General features: G+C 39.7%; 2 protein-coding genes across 2 annotated transcripts; one reads left to right on the top strand and one right to left on the bottom strand.

Annotated features, from left to right (window-relative positions):
- Nucleotides 1-4,069: 4,069 nt before the first annotated feature.
- LOC121720948 lies at nt 4,070-12,129 on the bottom strand. Its single transcript, XM_042107469.1, has 13 exons — nt 11,950-12,129; nt 10,718-10,745; nt 10,545-10,627; nt 9,152-9,184; nt 8,938-9,027; nt 8,741-8,806; nt 8,555-8,643; nt 8,274-8,376; nt 7,918-8,032; nt 7,398-7,450; nt 6,007-6,085; nt 5,387-5,784; nt 4,070-4,093 (listed from the first exon to the last, which is right to left on the bottom strand). The coding sequence occupies exons 2-13, from the start codon at nt 10,722-10,724 to the stop codon at nt 4,070-4,072; spliced, it is 1,140 nt and encodes a 379-aa protein (XP_041963403.1). The 5' UTR covers nt 10,725-10,745; nt 11,950-12,129.
- A 4,213-nt stretch (nt 12,130-16,342) lies between these two features.
- Nucleotides 16,343-18,079, top strand: si:ch211-198c19.1 (uncharacterized protein LOC100151013 homolog). The gene is made up of 2 exons (XM_042108026.1): nt 16,343-16,394; nt 16,895-18,079. The coding sequence occupies exon 2, from the start codon at nt 16,896-16,898 to the stop codon at nt 17,499-17,501; it is 606 nt and encodes a 201-aa protein (XP_041963960.1). The 5' UTR covers nt 16,343-16,394; nt 16,895; the 3' UTR covers nt 17,502-18,079.
- Nucleotides 18,080-19,190: the final 1,111 nt, after the last annotated feature.

Raw genomic sequence — 19,190 nt, 5'->3', positions numbered from 1 at the left:
CAGGGCCCTCGGAAGTCTACCAATGAAGTGTGGAGATACATTGAGCCTCGTAAATGGGTGTAAAACAGTGATTTATTTGCATGGCTAGCCCGATGCCGAAGCACCACTATTGAAAAAGATGTTGGTAGCATCGGCTAACTAGCGCCAGATTTTGGAGTGCAGGGGACAAGCCGAGATGGGCTATGAGACATACGTTCACACTCGGTATCATGTTTCGATACACTTTAGGTCAATATCACACCGGAATTCTCCTTTAAGCTACTGTGTAGTGGGTCCCATTTAGAAGTGGCTACTTCATTCGCGCTTTCCTTGACTCATGGAGCTGCGTGAATGTTATTACAACTTTTCGCCACGATATGACAGTTTAAGTCCGCTTGATACTGTAAGGCGTAAGCCATTGGTTTCCAAAGGAGATTTTATTTGTGTCGCCAGCATAGCCTATTGACAATTTATGTTGTAAATAGGCCTACCTTATAATCCTACCTGTAGCTTAGGGAAGCTTTCTATTAGGATCTAGTTTGTTAGTTACCGTTTTGTCATAACTCCCTGATGCATTTTTGCATTTAGAATAGCCAGAGCGTGTATATCTCAATCGGAAAATTAAACAATATCGGGTGCCTATGGACTAGGCTGGGTGAACCCAGCCTGATCTGCCCGCTATTTATTTTTTGATTTCTTAAAAGATTGAGCTTGGTCTGATGAAAGCCAGACTAGCCATGGACCTCAGTTAAACAATGCAAGGGAACATGAATCAGCCTATATTTGCACTAACAATAACGGACAAAAGCTCTTCAACTTTGGCCCGTTAAAATGTGTATGAACAGTCTAGCGACGCATTTCATCAAGGCCCATTTGGACATGTCAGTTATTTGCACCACTGGTTAGATGTAAAACAGCATTTCGTTTCAGACTAGGCTACTGTTACTTAATTTGTGCATTAACAATAACGTTTCAGACTACTGTTACTTAATTTGTGCATTGACAATAAAGTATTACATGAACTAAAGATGACTAAAATCTTATGTAGAAGAAGAAACATTCACAAAAAATCCATCCATCCAAAAATGACCTTTGTTTTTGATAGCTGTTGAAAACGGCATGGAACTGACAGAGATGTTTTTGTTTAAAAATACATAAAAAAAAATAAAAAAAATAAATAAATAACATTATGCTGATACCTTTTGCTTTTCCCAAATACAATGTAGCCTACAGGTGTAAGTGACCTTTCATCAATCCAGTTGCAATGGATGAACTGTGATGAACTGCCCTACTTGAGATTGTTTAGAGATTTTAAAGGTTTTATAACAATTCTACATCTTCTTTGGCTATTCTACAATCTATTCACCTTTTCAGCACCAGTAGGGTACTTTCTGTGCAGCCGCACACACACACTCAGGCATGCCAAACAAGCATACACAAAAGTTTCAAGAGTGGGGGATGGAGTAAAATATGGAGACAAATTGAAGTGTGATTTATTTTCGCGGAACGGATGTACAGGACTGAGCGGCGGTCATATTTTGTACCGCTATGCGGTACATCTAGTTATTAAAGCAGTTATCAATGAAGAGAAACGAAAAGGTGGATCCAGGAAAGCTAAACTAGATGTACATATGGACAATACAGCACATTCAATTGCACCTCAAAGAAAGACCAGGAAAACAATTATTTCAAATTTAATTGTCTTCGGTTTGGACATCCAAAGCCGAAAAGTTACAGATCCGTAGGCTGCAAGGCTTATGTCTCATTCAAAGTCAACACTGATTGGGAAGGTTACACAGTAATTGTACAGCGTGTATATGACCACCATACTAACCATAGCACCAGCGATCCTGAGGATGTACACTCAAACTGTATGGCCCCTGAGCTGAAAATGAAAATAGAAGAGCTCCTTTACCTTGGAACAAAACCAGACATAATCTTGAGTGTCACAAGTGGGCCAGAAATCAAGGACACAGTAACGTTCATGATAGAATGTACTTTGTCACACCACGGCATATTGACAATGTGAGAACAACTGTCACGAGAAGGAAACACTTCAATTCTAATGACAACCAGAGTGTTGAATGTTTATTGACTGGGGCAATGCAAGAGCATGTGTTATTTTACCAGCCATACACGTCATATCAGGAGCTGATTATTCTTCTTCAGACGACGATGATGAAGTCAAACTTAGATAAATATGGCAAGCAGCTTGTGTTTGTGGACTCACTGTGTCAATCAGTATGACTTTCCTCTGCTCACACTCCTTGTAAGGGATGATCATGGACGAGGAGTTCCGGTGGCATATGCCATTGTTAGCAACGAATGCCAAAGCACTCTGGAGAAAGCTCTTGCACAACTGAGGAAGCAGTTCTTGTGCCCTCCAAGGTAAACCGAAATCAGTGTTTTGTTTTATGTGTGCATAATGTGTCCCATTGCCAACCACTGGAAGCACTACAATTGGAAATTTAATCACAGAGAAATCAGTGCAAAGTCATTCAGACAATGCAGATGTCCCTGGGCCAACCATATGTAGCACTAGTACTATGGATAATCTACACACAGATAAATTGGTGCAAAGCAATTCAGACAGTGCAGCAGTGTCTGTGCCAACCATGGGGAGCAGTACTACTGAGTTGACAAGTGTTGAAAAATTAATTAATGTCACGCAGATTGTTAGCTGTTGGACAAACATTCCCAATCCCATTGAAGATATGATAGACAGACTACATAGCCATGTTGTACAGGCAGAGAGTCAAGGTCACATCAATGTCCCATATCCCATTAATATTGTTGACAGAACCCATAAAATCAGACCATTATTTCCAAGTCGAAAAGGTACTATGGTTTCAGGCACTTTGTCTTGCAAAGCTGAAACACTAGCGAAGACAGTGGAAACCCCTGATTACCCTCTCAAAAAGCGATTGAGAAGCTCAACATTTAAACATAAACGCCTCAGATTCTCTAAGCAGTAATGGGGGTCAGGGCAATTCTAAACCCTGCTCTTACAGTATAATCATGTGTGCATATTGATGATGACATGTGATGAAAGACTGTCTCCGCTGTTAGTTGTAGCGGATGTTGCCCAGATCCGGGCCTGATCTGACCTCAGGGGTATTATAATAAAACAAGAGTTGGTTAAGCTATGAACTCTGTGATCACGGTGAAGTTGGTTCTGATTCTGTATGAGATTAAAAATTGTTTGATTCAGTATAACATGAGCGAGAGTACTAATAAAGCATGTGTCTAGAACACAAATTATCCTGTGTGTTCTGTGTCATCTTTACACCCCCCAACACACACACCATTACACCCCACACAACCAGTAGGCGTAAGTCATTTAGAGAATGTCAGAAGGAAGAAGTAGGTACATAATTGACTAATCTTTATGGAGAATACGGGGGGGGGGGCTTGTTCCCTTTCAGTCTATGGAAAAAAGTGACACTATGTAGAACACACATTATTAAGTAATAGATTGCGCCTGACCGTCCACGACGTGGCAACACCAGCTGACATGACTCACAGCAGATATGGAATTTTGTCTGCATTGACTATGGTTTAAATTCCCTTACTATTCATTAAAATAAACATTATGACTGACCATATAAATAACTATATGTTTCTTTAATAAACCATTGTAGGCATACATTTAAAAACTCATTATATCACACAATTTGGTTAATTAGATTTTCTGTAGGCTAGCCTAACCATTATACCATCCCCCCCCCCCCCCCCCCCCCCCCCCCCAACACACACTATTTCATCACACCCCATTATAATTACTTATACCGGTTGTGTGTTCAATTTGCCCATACATGTAAATGTATGAAATTATTAAAAAAACAAAGAAACTCAGAATGTTGAATATGTTTTTATTTACAAACTAAAAAGTCTGCAAAGTAAATAAAGAGTAAATAAAGACAACATTCTGTTTAGTATTCTTTTTTTTTTTTTTTTTTTACAATTTGGAACTAAAAATTCAACTGATCCAATTTCCCGCACAGCACGGAAAGAACATGCCCCAGTGCAGCTGGTCCGAATGAATGTGTCTAAGCTAAAAGTAGAGTCGCAATCATATATTTTGCTGTTTTCAATCATCTTCATCAGAGTCTGTCTGTGAAAAAAAAACATCAATCACAGCAAAACAACAAATTATTATAAGACCTATGGTATGGCATATGGTTTAAAACTAGGGCTGTGAATCGATTAAAAAATAAACTAAATCACATGCATCCATTTTTGGCTATTACATATTTTACATATTTAGACATATTTTAAAAACAATTTTGGCAGACGAGTGAATCAATGAAAAGCCAAACTAACATTATAGACTTTTCTACAACTCAATGACTGAAGAGAAGTGATGTTAATTTGGCTACCCCAGCATCATTAACAGCTCAATCAGCACACTAGGCCTCCTTTCTGCATATCTGCAAAATGTAGTTAAAAATATTGGTGTCCTAGTTGATAGTTCTTTGAATTTTAGTAAACTAGTGAGCAGTTTGGTGAAGGGCCGCTTTTATCATCTAAGAACTTTAGCTAAGCTCAAACCTTTTTTTTTTATATCACAACAATCTGGAAACCATTATCAATGCTTTTATCACATCCCGCCTTGTAAATGTAAATCAGGTTTGGCATTAGCGTAGTGCCTAGAATCTGATTTTTAGCATGATAAATGCAAATGACTGAAGTTTCCATTCACTGTCAAAGATTAGTTTAGGTTAGATTCAACTTCATTGCCATTGATTGTGAAGAGTACAAGTACAAAGACAACAAAATGCAGTTTGCGTCTAACCAGAGGTGCAAATAAGCAGAAAAGTGCAATGTGATGATATACAGTACAGACAGGTGCATTGAGGTGATACTTCAGACTATAATACTGTGATTTGGCAGCACAGTGGTAATTTGAAGAAGCTTGTTGGAGCCATTTTGGGTTGAATTTAGTTAAACCACATCTTGTTTTATATAGTGCTGTCTAAATTGGGTCAGGTACTAAATTTTCAAGGTTTCTTGAAAAAAAATAGTTAAACACTATCAAGAGGGGGTTGAATAATTTCAGTGGCAACTGTATAATGGGTTGAGGCAGCCGTGGCCTACTGGTTAGCGCTTCGGACTTGGAACCGGAGGGTTGCCTGTTCGAACCCTGATCAGTAGGCACGGCTGAAGTGCCCTTGAGCAAGGCACCTAACCCCTCACTGTTCCACGAGCCACTGTTGTTGCAGGCAGCTCACTGCACCGGGATTAGTGTGTGCTTCACTGTGTGCGGAGAGTGTTTCACTAATTCACGGATTGGGATAAATGCAGAGACCAAATTTCCCTCACGGGATCAAAAGAGTATATATACTTATACTTACTTATACTTAATGTGATTATAAATTGGCACTACAGACATTTCATGAAAACCTACCCCAATAAGACTCCTGAAGACATTGACTGACATGTTTTCACCCTTAATTCTTCTCTGAATTTCCTCCGGAGTCATTTTGTAAAAAAAATGTTTGGCCCCTGTGACCGCTAGGCGACCAGGGACTGCAATAACGCCTTGCTCCTCCTTTTCCTGGGCCAGTCTCTGGTCTTCCTCCTTTTCCTGGACCTGTCCCTGTTCTTCTTCCTCCTTTTCCTGGACCCTTCCCTGATCTTTGTCCTTGCTGTGACTTTCCTCAAGGTTTCCCTTTCCCTGATCTTCTCCCCCTTCATCTTCTAACATATCTTCCTTCCTCCTTCCTTTCCTTCCTTCTTCTTCCATGTCTTCTCCCCATATACTCCCAAAAATCTGTCCCTTGTCTGCTAAATTCTTTCTGATCTCTGAAGTATAAAGATGAATGTAAGTGCTCTGTAGCATTTTAGAATCATGAATTCATGATGTTCAGTACAACTAAGTTCACAATCAGTTCACATGCAATTATCAATCATCTGTTAATGTTAAAAAAGTTTTATACTAAGTAAAATAAGAGTGATAAATTGTTGAACACAATTAGTTGTCAGCATCTGTGCTCATGTTGTAGACATGTCAGAAAATGTACTCACCTATACAATAGACGCAGATAGGACACACTTTTTTTGCACAGCGTGCATGCCTGTAGGCAGCACAGCCATCACACTTGACCTTAAATGGAAAGAAAGTTGTCAAATACTAATAAAGTTACACTTTAAGGATTAAGGTTTTTAAATTTAGGATCAAGGTGTGTTAATTGTCATTCCTACATGGTGTACATCAGAGGTCTTCAATTGGCGTGCCGCGGTCCGGGTCCGGACCCTGACGTGATCCTATCCGGACCCGGACCATATTGAGATTTTCACTATAGATTTTTCATAGCTGCGCTAAATGTTTCGTAGGCTATAGTATAACAGATAAACTTCAGTAGCTTGAGAAATCATCATCTCGCTTGCTGCTACTCAGCCAATTAAATCTGTACATTCTGATAAAGTCGAGTCAGTGAGTGAAAGTTCTATGGTGAACTGTTCTTTATACTGTAGATCAGTGAGTCTGACAGGGAAAACGAAAGAGAGGAGAGAGGAAGAGCAATAAATAAGTTATTTTAAAATCATGGATTACTCAAAGAGGAGAAAGGTAGACAGTGAGGAAAGAGCTTTTAATAATGTCTTTTGGACATGTTTGTATTCTTAGACAGTAGCCTAGTGATCATTAAAAGCGCCAATCTGAAGCACCACTGATGTTACAAAGTAGGATTTCTGCTCAACATCAAAAAAACAATTAAAGTTGTTGATGGATGGGTTCAAGGAACCAGCTGTGGAATATCCCTCCTTGTCTCAGCTCAAATCTTATTTCAAGTTCACGTTAAGATCTTAAAATAGCTCAGGCTACTCTGTTTTACTCCCAATAGCCGGATATATAAACAGAGAGCACTCAGAAAATCCTCTATAGAAATGCATTGGGTTAGTCTGTCTACACATACAGTATCCCACCCCTTCCGCGGCAAAACGTGGACATGTGAATACATTGAGCCAATCATGTGGTGTGTTGTGAAGACATTGTGCCAATCATGTGTTGTGATCTCGCAGCTGGAGCAAAGTTGGTGTTGTGAAGCCATGCGCATTTCTGCCGGAATAGATGCCCGATAAGTCCCCAAAAAGCATTGCAATATGGCCGCCGAGTGGAGGGACTTCCCTAAAAGGATTTTGATATAGATAGATAAATAGAAAGATAGATAGATAGATAGATAGACAGATAGCCTATACAGGCATGTTATTCAACCATTCAATCATTCAAATATTATGATGCTCCGGGCCATTGCTTGAGGAGCGCTTAAATAATTGAATACCCCTGGTGTACATGGGTACTCGAAGCAAAGTGAGGACTGAGAATAGGTCAAACACATGATAGTTACACCCAAACATCACTTTTAAACTGCCCCAATAAAGATTATTCCCATAAATGGTTACATGGTATACTTCACCTTTGTTTCAGATCGCATTAACCGCCAGCAGTCGCTGCACTTTTGTGTCCTGTCTACAGATTAAATTAATTTAAAGTTAATACATAGAAACCATGCTGATGGTTAACCAATTTCCTGTATACCATAAATTAACATGATTTGTATTCAGGGTTTCTTCCTCATTCTGTGTGTACTCACATCATCAGAATGTGTTGGTGGTAAAGCATAGTGGGCATTACAAAAAAAGGTTATTTTTAGGCCTTTATAGTCCTAAAAGCGAAGGTGGAAGTCAAAGGTGGAAGTAAATAGCCTATAGCAAACTTATTTAGTGTCATTTGAATCATCGTTTTATGCACATTAAGAATATCAGGTGTCAGTGCCCAAATATTCGACAGAGCTACATAGAACAGAAAAATGAACATGTGGAATACAGTTACAAACTCGATTTTTGCCACTGTGGGACGTTAAGTAAAAGCATAAACAAATCTATCCCATTTACTATGTATACTATGTATAATGTTAGATAACTGAAATACTTTACCTAATGACCTGAAAAGATCATGGCACAGCTGTGCTCGTATTTCGGACATCTCCCATCTAAAGTCCTTCACAATGCCCTGCTCAACTGCCCCACCATGTAAGAGCGCTTGTGCATACTGGGGAATGAAGAACAAAGTGGCCTAAAGATTAGAGAAATAAGCTTGTGACCAAAACCTGCTCCAGCAGACATGCTAAATGTTCCGGAAGATTGAACTGTACTTATAAGTAGCTTCCAGGTTTGAATATGTACAGTATGAGAATGTGATGAGGGCACTGAAAAAATATAGTGAGTGCTATGTTGACAAAAATAATCACTGATTTAGTGCAACAATGCAATGCAATATCAACAAAAATTACCAGAATGACATGGACACCACAAGAGTGTCCATCTGTCTGCATTGGATGCTGGACATTAACAATCTCCCAGGGCCCATCACAGCCCCTCGCTGCAGCAAATGAGCTGGTCAGAATGGAGAAAAGATAATGAGGTAGTTATTTTGTATAGATTCAAGGAGTTATAACTGTAACTCGGCTACCACAGAAGGTGCATCATAGTTAGGAACTATGCATTAGGGAAATGGACCCCAGTATAGTGTTAATCAGGTAAAAAATAGGTTGCCACTGTTTGCGGATATCACCTCCAGTTGTTCAGGATATCCTGTTCCTTGGCTTTGGACTCTCCAAGGGAGTTCATATAAACTACAATTCTCCGTTCTATGCCTGCATACTAGAGCAGAGAACATTGTGAGTTTTACAGATTCCAAATTTCAACTGTTTTTATGCACGGAAAGCATGTGAAAAAGAGCAAGCAGCAGAGCACTTACGAAAAGAGTCCAATGGTTGCTGTTCTCCAGCATGGCTCCCACGACATACTTCTGGAAGATGTTCATCTAACAGGAGAGAAAGAAAAGAGTTTAAAAACTTCAAAATTTAAATGACCACACTTACTTTCAAATTTATATAGGTATAGTAAGCCCAAGTCTGCTGACCTACTGCACATTAAGAAAATACACACACACACCTTCAAAAAGTAGGTGTTTCTGGCTCTAGAAGAACCCTCCGAGATTTTGGTCATTATGTGGCTTGATACATGAATGGTACCTGGAGAGTCCTGTGTCAAACAAAAACACAAAAATAGTGAGATTACATTTAAAAACTTAGTCAAAGTATATTATCACATCCTATATCTGCCTCATGAGTACTGATAATTAAATGCTCAGTATTAATAATAATACCTTGCAGAGCAGAAAAAGGAAAGAATCGATCACCTGTTGAAGAAACATAGTTAGATCAATTCAAATTCCTGCATGATTTTCTTTAAAATTACTCTTTGAACCCAAAATTTGCTGTACATTGTTTGCTGAACAGCACTAGTAGGTTAATAGTAGGGATGCACGATATATCGGCGGGCGATATATTATTGGCCGATAAGTGAAAAAATGAAAATATTATTATCTGTCCGATAACAGAATTCTGGCCGATTTTTTTTTGCCGATATTTTTTAAAGTCCTAATTTAGGCCTACGTAAGGTCCATCTGGCTACACTGAGCTACTTGAGCTTGGTTGGCTATACTTTTTCCTCAATATAATGTCAGCGGTGTGAATGTATTTCACCACTCTAACAAAATCTGTGGATATGCGTTCATTTGGGAATCTGTGCATCTCAAAATCCTCTCGTGAATGATCCGCCATTTAACCTTACCAGAGCGGAGCTCAGCCCTATCTAGAGTCGTCTTGTGCTGATGTGTTTGCACTTTACAGCGCTGTTCAGGGAAACAAATAAACAAACTCGTTAGTGGGAAGAGTACATAAGTAGGCCTAGTTCTAAGTTGTGTTTTAGTATTATATTTGCATTACTTTAGTTTGGGTTTTGTATTATTACCTAGAAATATGCTAACCATTCCTGCTTCAGTTCCAGACAGGTCATCATAATAAGTTATTAAAACCTTCGGGGCTAACCCCTTTCATTTCTGCTGCAGCAGGTTGTGCGCAACAGAGTAGACGGACATAAGATACAGTCTGAGGAGTTGCAGCTTTATTCAGTTACCCGCAGTTGAAACTAAACCTAAGTTTCCCTCACAAACTCTGATTTGGTCGCTATACTGTAGCTTATTCCCAGCTGAGCCGTTTATGAGTGTTTAGTCCTAAATGAAAACGATTCATACTCTCTAGCCACTCGCAATTCACTGACATCAGGTTCACTTAAAGGAGCCACACATACTGTAGGGCTAGGCTACTGTTATGTTGACTGCTGTACTATTGAGGACTATTATGAGTTCTGTCCATCATTTGGTGGTAGGTAAAATTACTGCAATACAATTATGTTTATTATTAAATGCTTTCCCCAAATCACTTTTCACTATTTTTTTTCAAGAGTAATATTATCGGTTATCGTATTGGTATCGGCCACAACAAACCAATAAATATCAGTTATCGTTATCGGCCCTAAAATTCCATATCGGTGCATCTCTAGTTAATAGGCAAATTCTACCATGCCCCCCCCCTCCAGCTTTTAATGTTGTATTTACATATTTTTTTAAATAGTAAAAGTAGCAATTTATCTGGTTTTAAAACTTAAAATCATATGTGACAATCATATGAGACACATGGCTGAAAATTAGTTGGAACCTCATCTGAATATGCGTCCTCGAAAAGATTCTTCAGACTAGAGACGTAGATAGTGTGAGGTCCAACTGTTCCAACAAGGTTATCTAATAAAAAGGAAAAGGATATCTTTAATTTGACATAATTTGAAATACACTAATGATGACACTTTTTATCACGCAGTCTTTCACACTTACCAGACATCCTGAAAGGTTTCCCAGTTTTCTGAAACATAAATTCGAATGATTAAAATAAGGTGTGGACAAAGTAAGGATGATTGTCACTCTATGTGGGCCCAGGCTAAACATAATGCTGGTAGTCTTGGATCAACACTTAATGACAGCATAGAATAACTACGGCTGTGATTGTCCAGGACTAACAATAAACAACAGTCCAGGATGAATGTCACTCTGTGATGGTCCTGGGCTAACATTTTGCGATACCACAGGATAAATGTGATTCTGTGATGCTCCTGGACTAACGCTTTATTTTTCATTGCTTATCTGTTGTATCCCCAATATTTTCAATTCAAATTCACTTTCATCACCTCCACTGCTATCAATGAAGGTGTGATATTTCTGTCTGTCAGAAATAAATTGCCCCCAACACCATCACTTTAATGTGAGGCGGGAGACTTGCAGCTAATTGTAGCATCGCATATGTACGTTTCTATTGCCATCAACTTGGATTAAAACACACATTGTTAGTTAGTTATAGAAATGTGTACAGACTCACACAGACTTAGCTTGAACATTTTAGTAGTAAGCTACCTTTAGGCTAATTCATACCACCAAAAGTCTGCTATTGCTCTAGCAGCTAGCTGGTCATGCTAGGTAGTCTGTTTTTCATAGGAACAAAGTGACAGACACTTCATCTTGTTAAGAGATATAACTGGACACTGATATTTTATTTATCAATATCACACTTGATAGCTCAACCTTGAGGGTCAGGAAAATCTGTGTCACTTAAAACTGCATCAGGCAAAACGGCCTCAGATGAAAAGCTGTCAGGGTAGAGTCAGGTATTAGACATCAGATGGAAAGGCATCAGGTCTCAGAAAAACCTGTCAGAAAAAGTGGCGTCATACGAAACAATCTCAAACGAAACAACCTCAGACGAAAAACTGAGAAAAGGTTTGGTGTTATGTTAGCTAGCTAGCATTTAGTATATACAGTATAGGCTACTTTAGCTAGTATATCTGGATAGCCACTGCCAACCGGGGTATGCAAGCTTCCACAGCTAGTTACCGTACATTTTCAATTATTAATACCATAACCATATCAGAAAGACTTTGTTGTTGTGTAAACTGTTTATATTCCCTAACTACATAGTAAGTGAATATAATTTTGTGTTATGTTTGCTATAATCCCTAGTTTGGAAGGAACAGCTCTGCATTAAAAAAGTTACTTCATCTTATTCAGCTAACTACCTGCTCTGCTGTAGGCTATCTGACAGCTTTTCATCTGAGGCCTTTTCGCTTTTTCTGACAAAGGTTTTCTTGAGATCTGAATGCCTTTCCATCTGATGTCTGATACCTGACTCTGACTGCTTTTCATCTGAGGCCGGATGCCTGATGCAGTTTTATCTGACACAGATTTTCCTTTTGACCCTTTTTGGTTACACTTTACTTGTCAGTATCAACATAAGAGTGACATGACACTGTCATGAATGTGTCATAAACAAGTCATAAACGTTTATGACATAACGCTTCTGTTATTAAGTGAAATTTGTTTTTTGTCATAACAAGTTAGGGTTAGGGTTAGAGCTAGGGTTAGGATTAGGGTTAGAGTTCATGTGTCATGACAGTGTCATATTTTCATGACAGTGTCATGTCACTCGTATGTCGATACTGTCGATAAGTGTTACCCCCTTTTTGGTAACACTTTACTTGACAGGTGAGTTCATAACACGTCATGTCTCATGAAACAGTCATGAATGCTTTATGTGTAGTTTATGACAGCTGCTATGAATGTGTTATGAACTCACCCGTCAAGAAAAGTGTTACCCCCTTACCTGACGTGTAATTCCATAAACATGACAGAGGTTTTCCTGAGACCTGATGCCTTTTCATCTGATATCTGACACCTGACTCTGACATTTGAGGATGTCCTCATATGTACACCGTAACTCAGATCGACAATTAGTAGTAACACCTCATTTGAGTCAAAGGGAGGAGCTAACTGCAATTAGTGCAGAATTCTTAAGAGGACAGAAAGTTCCACAGCAGGAGACACAGGATGAGAGAACTGTTGTGAGTCTGTCAGTGTTAGCAGGCTAGTCTGGTTAAGAGTCTTATTTGGATTTTGAACGTGTATTTTTGTGATTTGTTTAATATCTTGTTTTAATATCTAAATGTTTACAGTTGGATTTAGCTATGTTGGCACATTTTGCACAATCATGTTCTGGTTAAATTCTCACAATTTCCCATGTTAAGTTGTTCACACATGAAAATAAATGTGCACATACAGTACAAAAAAGTAAGTCCATCTGTACAATTGAATGTCCCTTACCCACCACACCGATTACTATTACTTCAAAATATATAACAAACATATGAAGAGTTTTGTTCCAAAACGCTATATCTCCGTTTTTAAAAACATTTAAAAGCCAGGCTATTTAATTGTGTATTTCAGGTAATATCAATTAAATTGCAGTTGTGTTGTTTTGATTGAGTAAAGATAAATCAAATAACAATACGTAATTACAGGTCTACTGAAATTACTTGGAAAAAAAATGTAAAAAAATATTTATGAGTTCATTAAAATGGTGGATATAGTGTTTTGGAACCAAACTATTCATATAAAATCATATTGAAGGATATACTGTGTGTTTGTTTGTGTGTGTATGTCTGTGTGTGTGTGTGTGTGTGTGAGAGAGAGAGAGAGAGAGAGAGAGTGTGTGTGTGTGTGTGTGTGTGTTGTGGGGCAGAGAGTGAGAGAAGAGAAGAGAGAGAGAAAGAGAGGAAATGAGAGTGAAAGTTAGGCCCTCACAGACACATTAATAGCATACTGCTGTGTGCTCTCATTTCCATACGTCACTGTGGCTTAGTCCGCTGCAAGCCGCTTAGGTCTATAAGCCACGAGGAAACATAGATATGAAAGCAGGCAAGCGGGATAAATGGCGTTCTAGTACATATTGCATGTATGTGGAAATATATCCAAGTTATTAGTATTCTGTTATGGTGTGCAATATTGATACTCTTAGACATATCACTTCATCAGGGGTTCCTGAAGTATATTGGCAGATAGAGTTTGTGAAAAAGGAGACCTCCTTATGTCTTGTGTATGTATGTGTCTTTGTATACAAGGGAAGATTTTATCAGTGTAGGGATATTGTACAAACCATTAGTCACCCCTCTAAATTGGTTTAGCCCATGGTCTTGAGTCTGGAGAGTCTAGAAGAGAAGTCTTGGAGCATTTTGATGCGGCAGCTTGCTGTGAGGCTCCAAGCTGAGTATTGAGCATTTTTTATTATTGAATAACCTGTTGGTTGTTTTTTGTTTTGTTTTGTCTAAAGTGTTTTTGTTTTCTGTTTGTTGGCTCACTACATTTAGCCTGGCGAGCCAGACCCACATTAAAATGTAGGGTCTGGGCACTCACCGTTCGCAGACGCAATAGGATATTTGTTTTCAAGTAGCAGAGAATTCAAGCCAAACCGTTGCAACTCTGCCATCAATCATTATGTTAAGCCCACCAAACGACTCTATACACGATTTCAATGCCCTGATTAAGTTTCGATTTCTGGAGCTCACAAGCCAACGGAGAGTTGCTAGACTAGCCCTGTCTAGATTTCTAGGCTACACTACATTTTCACTGTAAATAAATCTGCACTCTCCACCAAAATCCATGTTTGCTTGCTGTGTCTTTCACCCCATTATCATTTCACCTCAGCGAGTCCTAGCTGCTCATCCTGTGTGTGGGTATTGACCGCAAGGGCCTTTTTTCAGAGTTACAGTCCAGAATTGTAAAGAGGTGTATTGTATTACTGGTATATTGAGGTATATTTGAAAGCTTTCAACAGTCTCTACTCTCCTTTCAAGCTATGGTTGTTCTGAGGGGGAAAAAGGGCCAAGAGAAAAAATGTAATGATACAAACAAACTAACAAAACAATAATATCAGAGATTTAGAATTCACAAGATGGTAAGGAGATAGATACAACAAACACATGCAATACAATTAATGCAGTGAAAATAGGAAGACCCTGTAAATAGCAGCAATAGAATGTAAAATAATGTGAAGAAATAGGCTGCAAGATAAAAGTGAGCGAAAGCTCTCATATGTGTTCAGTTCTTTTTAAAAGATGTTTACAGAATTTGCCCTGTTTGATGTACAGTACAGGGGCAGGGTGTTCCATAGCTTCGGTGCATAATGGATAAAAGCAGCTTCTCCGCTTTGCTTGTGGACCACTTTGGGCACAATTAAAAGATTAGCATTGGAATACACTATGCTATGCAATGCAATATGCTCTTATGTTCGCCATAACTAACCCCCCTTCCATGAGGTAGAATATATACACATAGCAAATGTTCAACCGCTGCCAGCTGTGTGTACTTTCTGTGGTCCTATTCCAATGAATAGAAAACAGAAGTGAGACTCTCACCTGGCAACTTGAGGTCTCCCTCAAGGTCACGCCCACTGTGATACTGGCCGTGATACTGGCGTAGACAAGGCTGGAGGGGAGCACCGTGAGTGGGCTTTCACTATGCAATCCTGCTGCCTGGTGCTAGCTGTTCAAAGCAGTCAAATCAAAGGCACAAAAGCAGGGTGCACACAGCTTGTTGCTTTGGTGATTACCTATCTATGTAAGCAGAGTTTACTGAAGGATAGGAGGATGGGAGGGGGTGGGGTGGTATATGCAGCCAGACGAAACCTAATTTGGTGTTAAATCTTTGCAAATTAAATGCTAATGCCTTTCTCTCCCCCTTCCACCTCCGTGCAAGAGCCTCGTTTGTTTGCACCACTGGGATCATTTAAAAGTATAATCTATTTATAACATAGTAGAGAGGCTTTGATATGACATTGGGATTTGGGAGTGAGCTAACAGTAAGAAGTGCAAGCATACAGTTCAGTATTCTTGTATAGGGGGAAAAGCAAAAAAGCTCTCTCTCTCTCACGCACACACACTCACCCACCCCCCACACACACACACACGCACACACGCACACACACACTTACAGTATGTGTCTCTCCAGATGTGGACTTTCCCTCACATGTCTATATGAAAGTGACTGAACACAAAGGAACCATTCATATTTTATTCATGGCATGAAAGTATAAGACCTGGACTAAAAGATATCACATGTATGGGGTGTTATTGTACATTCTTCAACTAAGCACATACATAGCTTCCTCCTGATACCCTGCCATCTGAGCCTTGCTGTACTCCCCCAGGGCAGTGCAGTATTACCAACATGTTTCAAAATATTATATAACATAAATCAAGTCCTCTGGTGTTCATATCTCTTCTAGCTGATCAAAAATGCAAATTCGGGCTCTTCCTCAGCTCTGCACCTGCCCCTCTCATTGCATGCTTCTTCCTACTCCCCCATGACACATTTAAGAGGACATAATATTCTGGCGCATCTTCATCATTTTGATTAGCATTTTGTTTGCTGAAATAGACTGTGTTGACAAACCAAGAGGTTTCAGGGGGGGGTTATTTGTCAGTTAGAGATTGCAGGGTGTCACCCATGACAGCAACCAGTTACATGCAGAGGATGCAGAGAAGTCCAACTTTGCATCCTGTGAGACAGTGGAGAAAAGTGAAGTGGAACAGGAGGTGGCTCTATAAAAGTAAACCAGAGCCAAGATTTACATATCAGTTCAGAGAGTCCGTAAGAAAAGACTGAGAAAGACCTCCACTGAAAGAGAGAGGTAAGAGAGACAGAATTTGGTCGACTTTTGTATAATTGTTCCCTGTATACACTGTAAATACATTATTCACTTCAGTTTTTACAGACTGAATGAAAAGTAATGCTTTAGACATGTACTAACACAAGTGTTTGTTTAGTTGAGGTTCATTTTGGTACATAACTGTATAGCCAATAGAATCTAAGCCATTGTATGTAAATGGCATGACATGTAAAATCAAATATGCCTTCAAACAGTGGCCATGATGCTTATCATAGTTTTCTTAGTTTTCTTCAATGATCTCTGTCCCTCAGAAATATCACAAATCACAAATACTCATAATTCAAGCAGTGTATTGTTCAGGTTGTCCTGACACCTTGGTGTAGTAGATTCTAGACAGAAGAGACTGAGTTGTCTCTACCCAAACAGATCTTCTAACCTAGTCTAGTCACTTGGACACCACAAAATGAGACGATGCCGTGTTTTAACTAACCCTATGTATAATTCCTCTACTCCTGAAAAAGGATGGCAGTGAATCAGTTGGTTCTCCTTGTCGGCGTACTGCTGTCACTCACTGGAGCAGCCTCCTCACTGAGGACCCTGAACACAGTAAAGGAGCTGAACGACACAGGCTTTGGCAGTCCACCACCCAGGCATGGCTACGTACTCCTGCTCTGGTATGTGCAAAATTGTGTCGACAACAACATGGTGTCCCTCTGCAACCCCAAGGATGGGGAATATGGCTTCCACTACTTCCGCAACAACGGCAAGAGTGGTCCTCTGCTTCCCAAACTGGACAAGCACGACGAATACGCCTACTACAGCCTGGGAAACCTCAACTCCCACCACTACAAGCATGCCCAGGACCTGCCATATGAGGTCAGGAGATACTACGATAAACATGACCCGCGCAGCAACATGGACAGACTGCTGGTGAAGTATTTCTACAATAAGAATCTTATCGAGGAGATCTACGTCTCGGCTCACTACGAGAGCTCGCAGACCTACCTGATCGGACCGTCTCTCGTTTCAGATCTCAGACACAAGAGGGCTTTGCATCAACCTCCATCTAAACAGTGGCACTTCACAATTGTGCAATCCAACAACAATCGCTATGATGAAACTATGTGATAGATGTCATTCAAACATTAGATACCTTGTTCGTCATAATATTGTTCATAACAATGTCACATATTCGTATAACAATCGCACAACAGTGAAGGACTGTTTGTCTGAAGTCACATGCAAGCTGTTTATCATATCTTTAAAGCCTAATCAAACTTAAAATCAAATCAAAGCCTAATCAAACTGTCTTTGAAATTGATGAAATGCTTTGCTTTTACAAACTTGCATTGATTTTGTGAGATCCTGGTTGGGAACTGTGCAACATATACTCAATTGTTAACTGTCATGCTCATGTCAAATGCTACACTACGCTTCTGACTACATCGAACAAAATGTATAGCCTCTCGCTTAGGAGTCAAAAGCATCAGGCAGAGCTCTGTAGGAACAGCCTTTAATTGACAGGTTGACTTGATGACTGAGCTACTTGTTTATTCATTGTGAGAGTGCTGTTGCTGGAGGTTTGCCTGGAAAGGCCGATGCAATTCTCTTGTTCTTTTATCCCATAGCCCTGTCATGACTAAGTGATTGGTGGTGCTGGTGGTACTGACTGAGGGAGGTGATGCATTAAAAATGAGTGTACAGCCGGTGGATTACTTCCTACTTAAACTTATGCATGACGTGATGAAGATGAACACCTGGAAATTGCATTTAGTAAATCTGTGTATTGTGTGTGTTTTTCCCTACCAACTGTTCACTGTCTTTCCACACATAGTCTACGTTGTATGTTTTATGTTGAAGGTGGTCTCACCACATCCATAAATGTGCTACAGTTGCAGGTGCACCATAACGTCTAAACCAGCAGTATGACAATGTTAAAGAAGCCCTGGTTGTTCTCTTTCTCAAAACAACAAGTGTGAGCAGTGTAGTGATCTCTTGAGTCAAGCATGTGTCTTTGGCTTCTCTGGCATTTATTGAGACACTAGCACAAGACACTAATGCAAGATAGCCGACTGAAATGGTCTTTAATACACTGGCACAAAATAACATGCAAGGGTAACACACAGGCAGGTTTCATGTGTCCTGGTGTTCCAGGAATTGTCGATCAAAGTTCTTGGTATAAAATAAAACTTTGACCAAACCTATATGACTGCGCTGCGCTAGCGCAATCATGATTAAAGGTTGTATCAGTGATGGCGGGGTAACGTCACTTCTGTTGATGTTCAAACATAAACCTATATGGCGCTAGCGCAATCAGGATTAAACAATTCACACTCAGATTATGGCCAACATGATGTCATGCATACATCACAAAACTCACACAGACTTACCACTCTTTGCACACCACATCATAGCAAATAAAAGTCACTTTGGATAATTGGATGCTTTTTTAAGAGTGTGTCCATGAGAGGACCAGGCGGGGGTGACACATGCTACATCACCGATTTTGATGAAACTTGGTCAGTTTGAAGGGTCCACCTAAAAACTCAAGAAGCCAAAACAGTACAAAATTTGAAACAACCCAGGGGGCGTTAGGCCCCCATCCTTGTTTTAGGCCAAAAAACCTAAAAAAAAAAGGCCCAAAATTGCATAAAATGTTGACATCCCTCCTGCTGTCAGATTTAAACACAGCAAAGTAACAATCCATGCCATCATAGGTCCATCCAAGGTTAGTTTAAAACTGGAGTTACAAGGCGTAAGGTGTGACTGGTGTCAGTCCAGGACTGCACGTATCCACTATGTCACATGCCTTTTGGA

This window comes from Alosa sapidissima, chromosome 10 (genome assembly GCF_018492685.1).
Source record: "Alosa sapidissima isolate fAloSap1 chromosome 10, fAloSap1.pri, whole genome shotgun sequence".
NCBI lineage: Eukaryota > Metazoa > Chordata > Actinopteri > Clupeiformes > Clupeidae > Alosa > Alosa sapidissima.
The sequence above is the reverse complement of the archived record's forward strand: the minus strand, read 5'-3'. Positions and strand labels throughout refer to the sequence as shown.

Excerpts from the sequence above, each read along its gene's own strand:
- LOC121720948 (XM_042107469.1), bottom strand. Across the intron at positions 8,033-8,273 it reads GTGGTGTCCATGTCATTCTG|TATGCACAAGCGCTCTTACA; the intron begins GTAATTTTTGTT and ends TTCATTCCCCAG. Across the intron at positions 4,094-5,386 it reads TCTTCAGGAGTCTTATTGGG|ACAGACTCTGATGAAGATGA; the intron begins GTAGGTTTTCAT and ends TTTTTTTCACAG.
- si:ch211-198c19.1 (XM_042108026.1), top strand. The coding sequence starts at position 16,896 with ATGGCAGTGAATCAGTTGGTTCTCCTTGTCGGCGTACTGCTGTCACTC.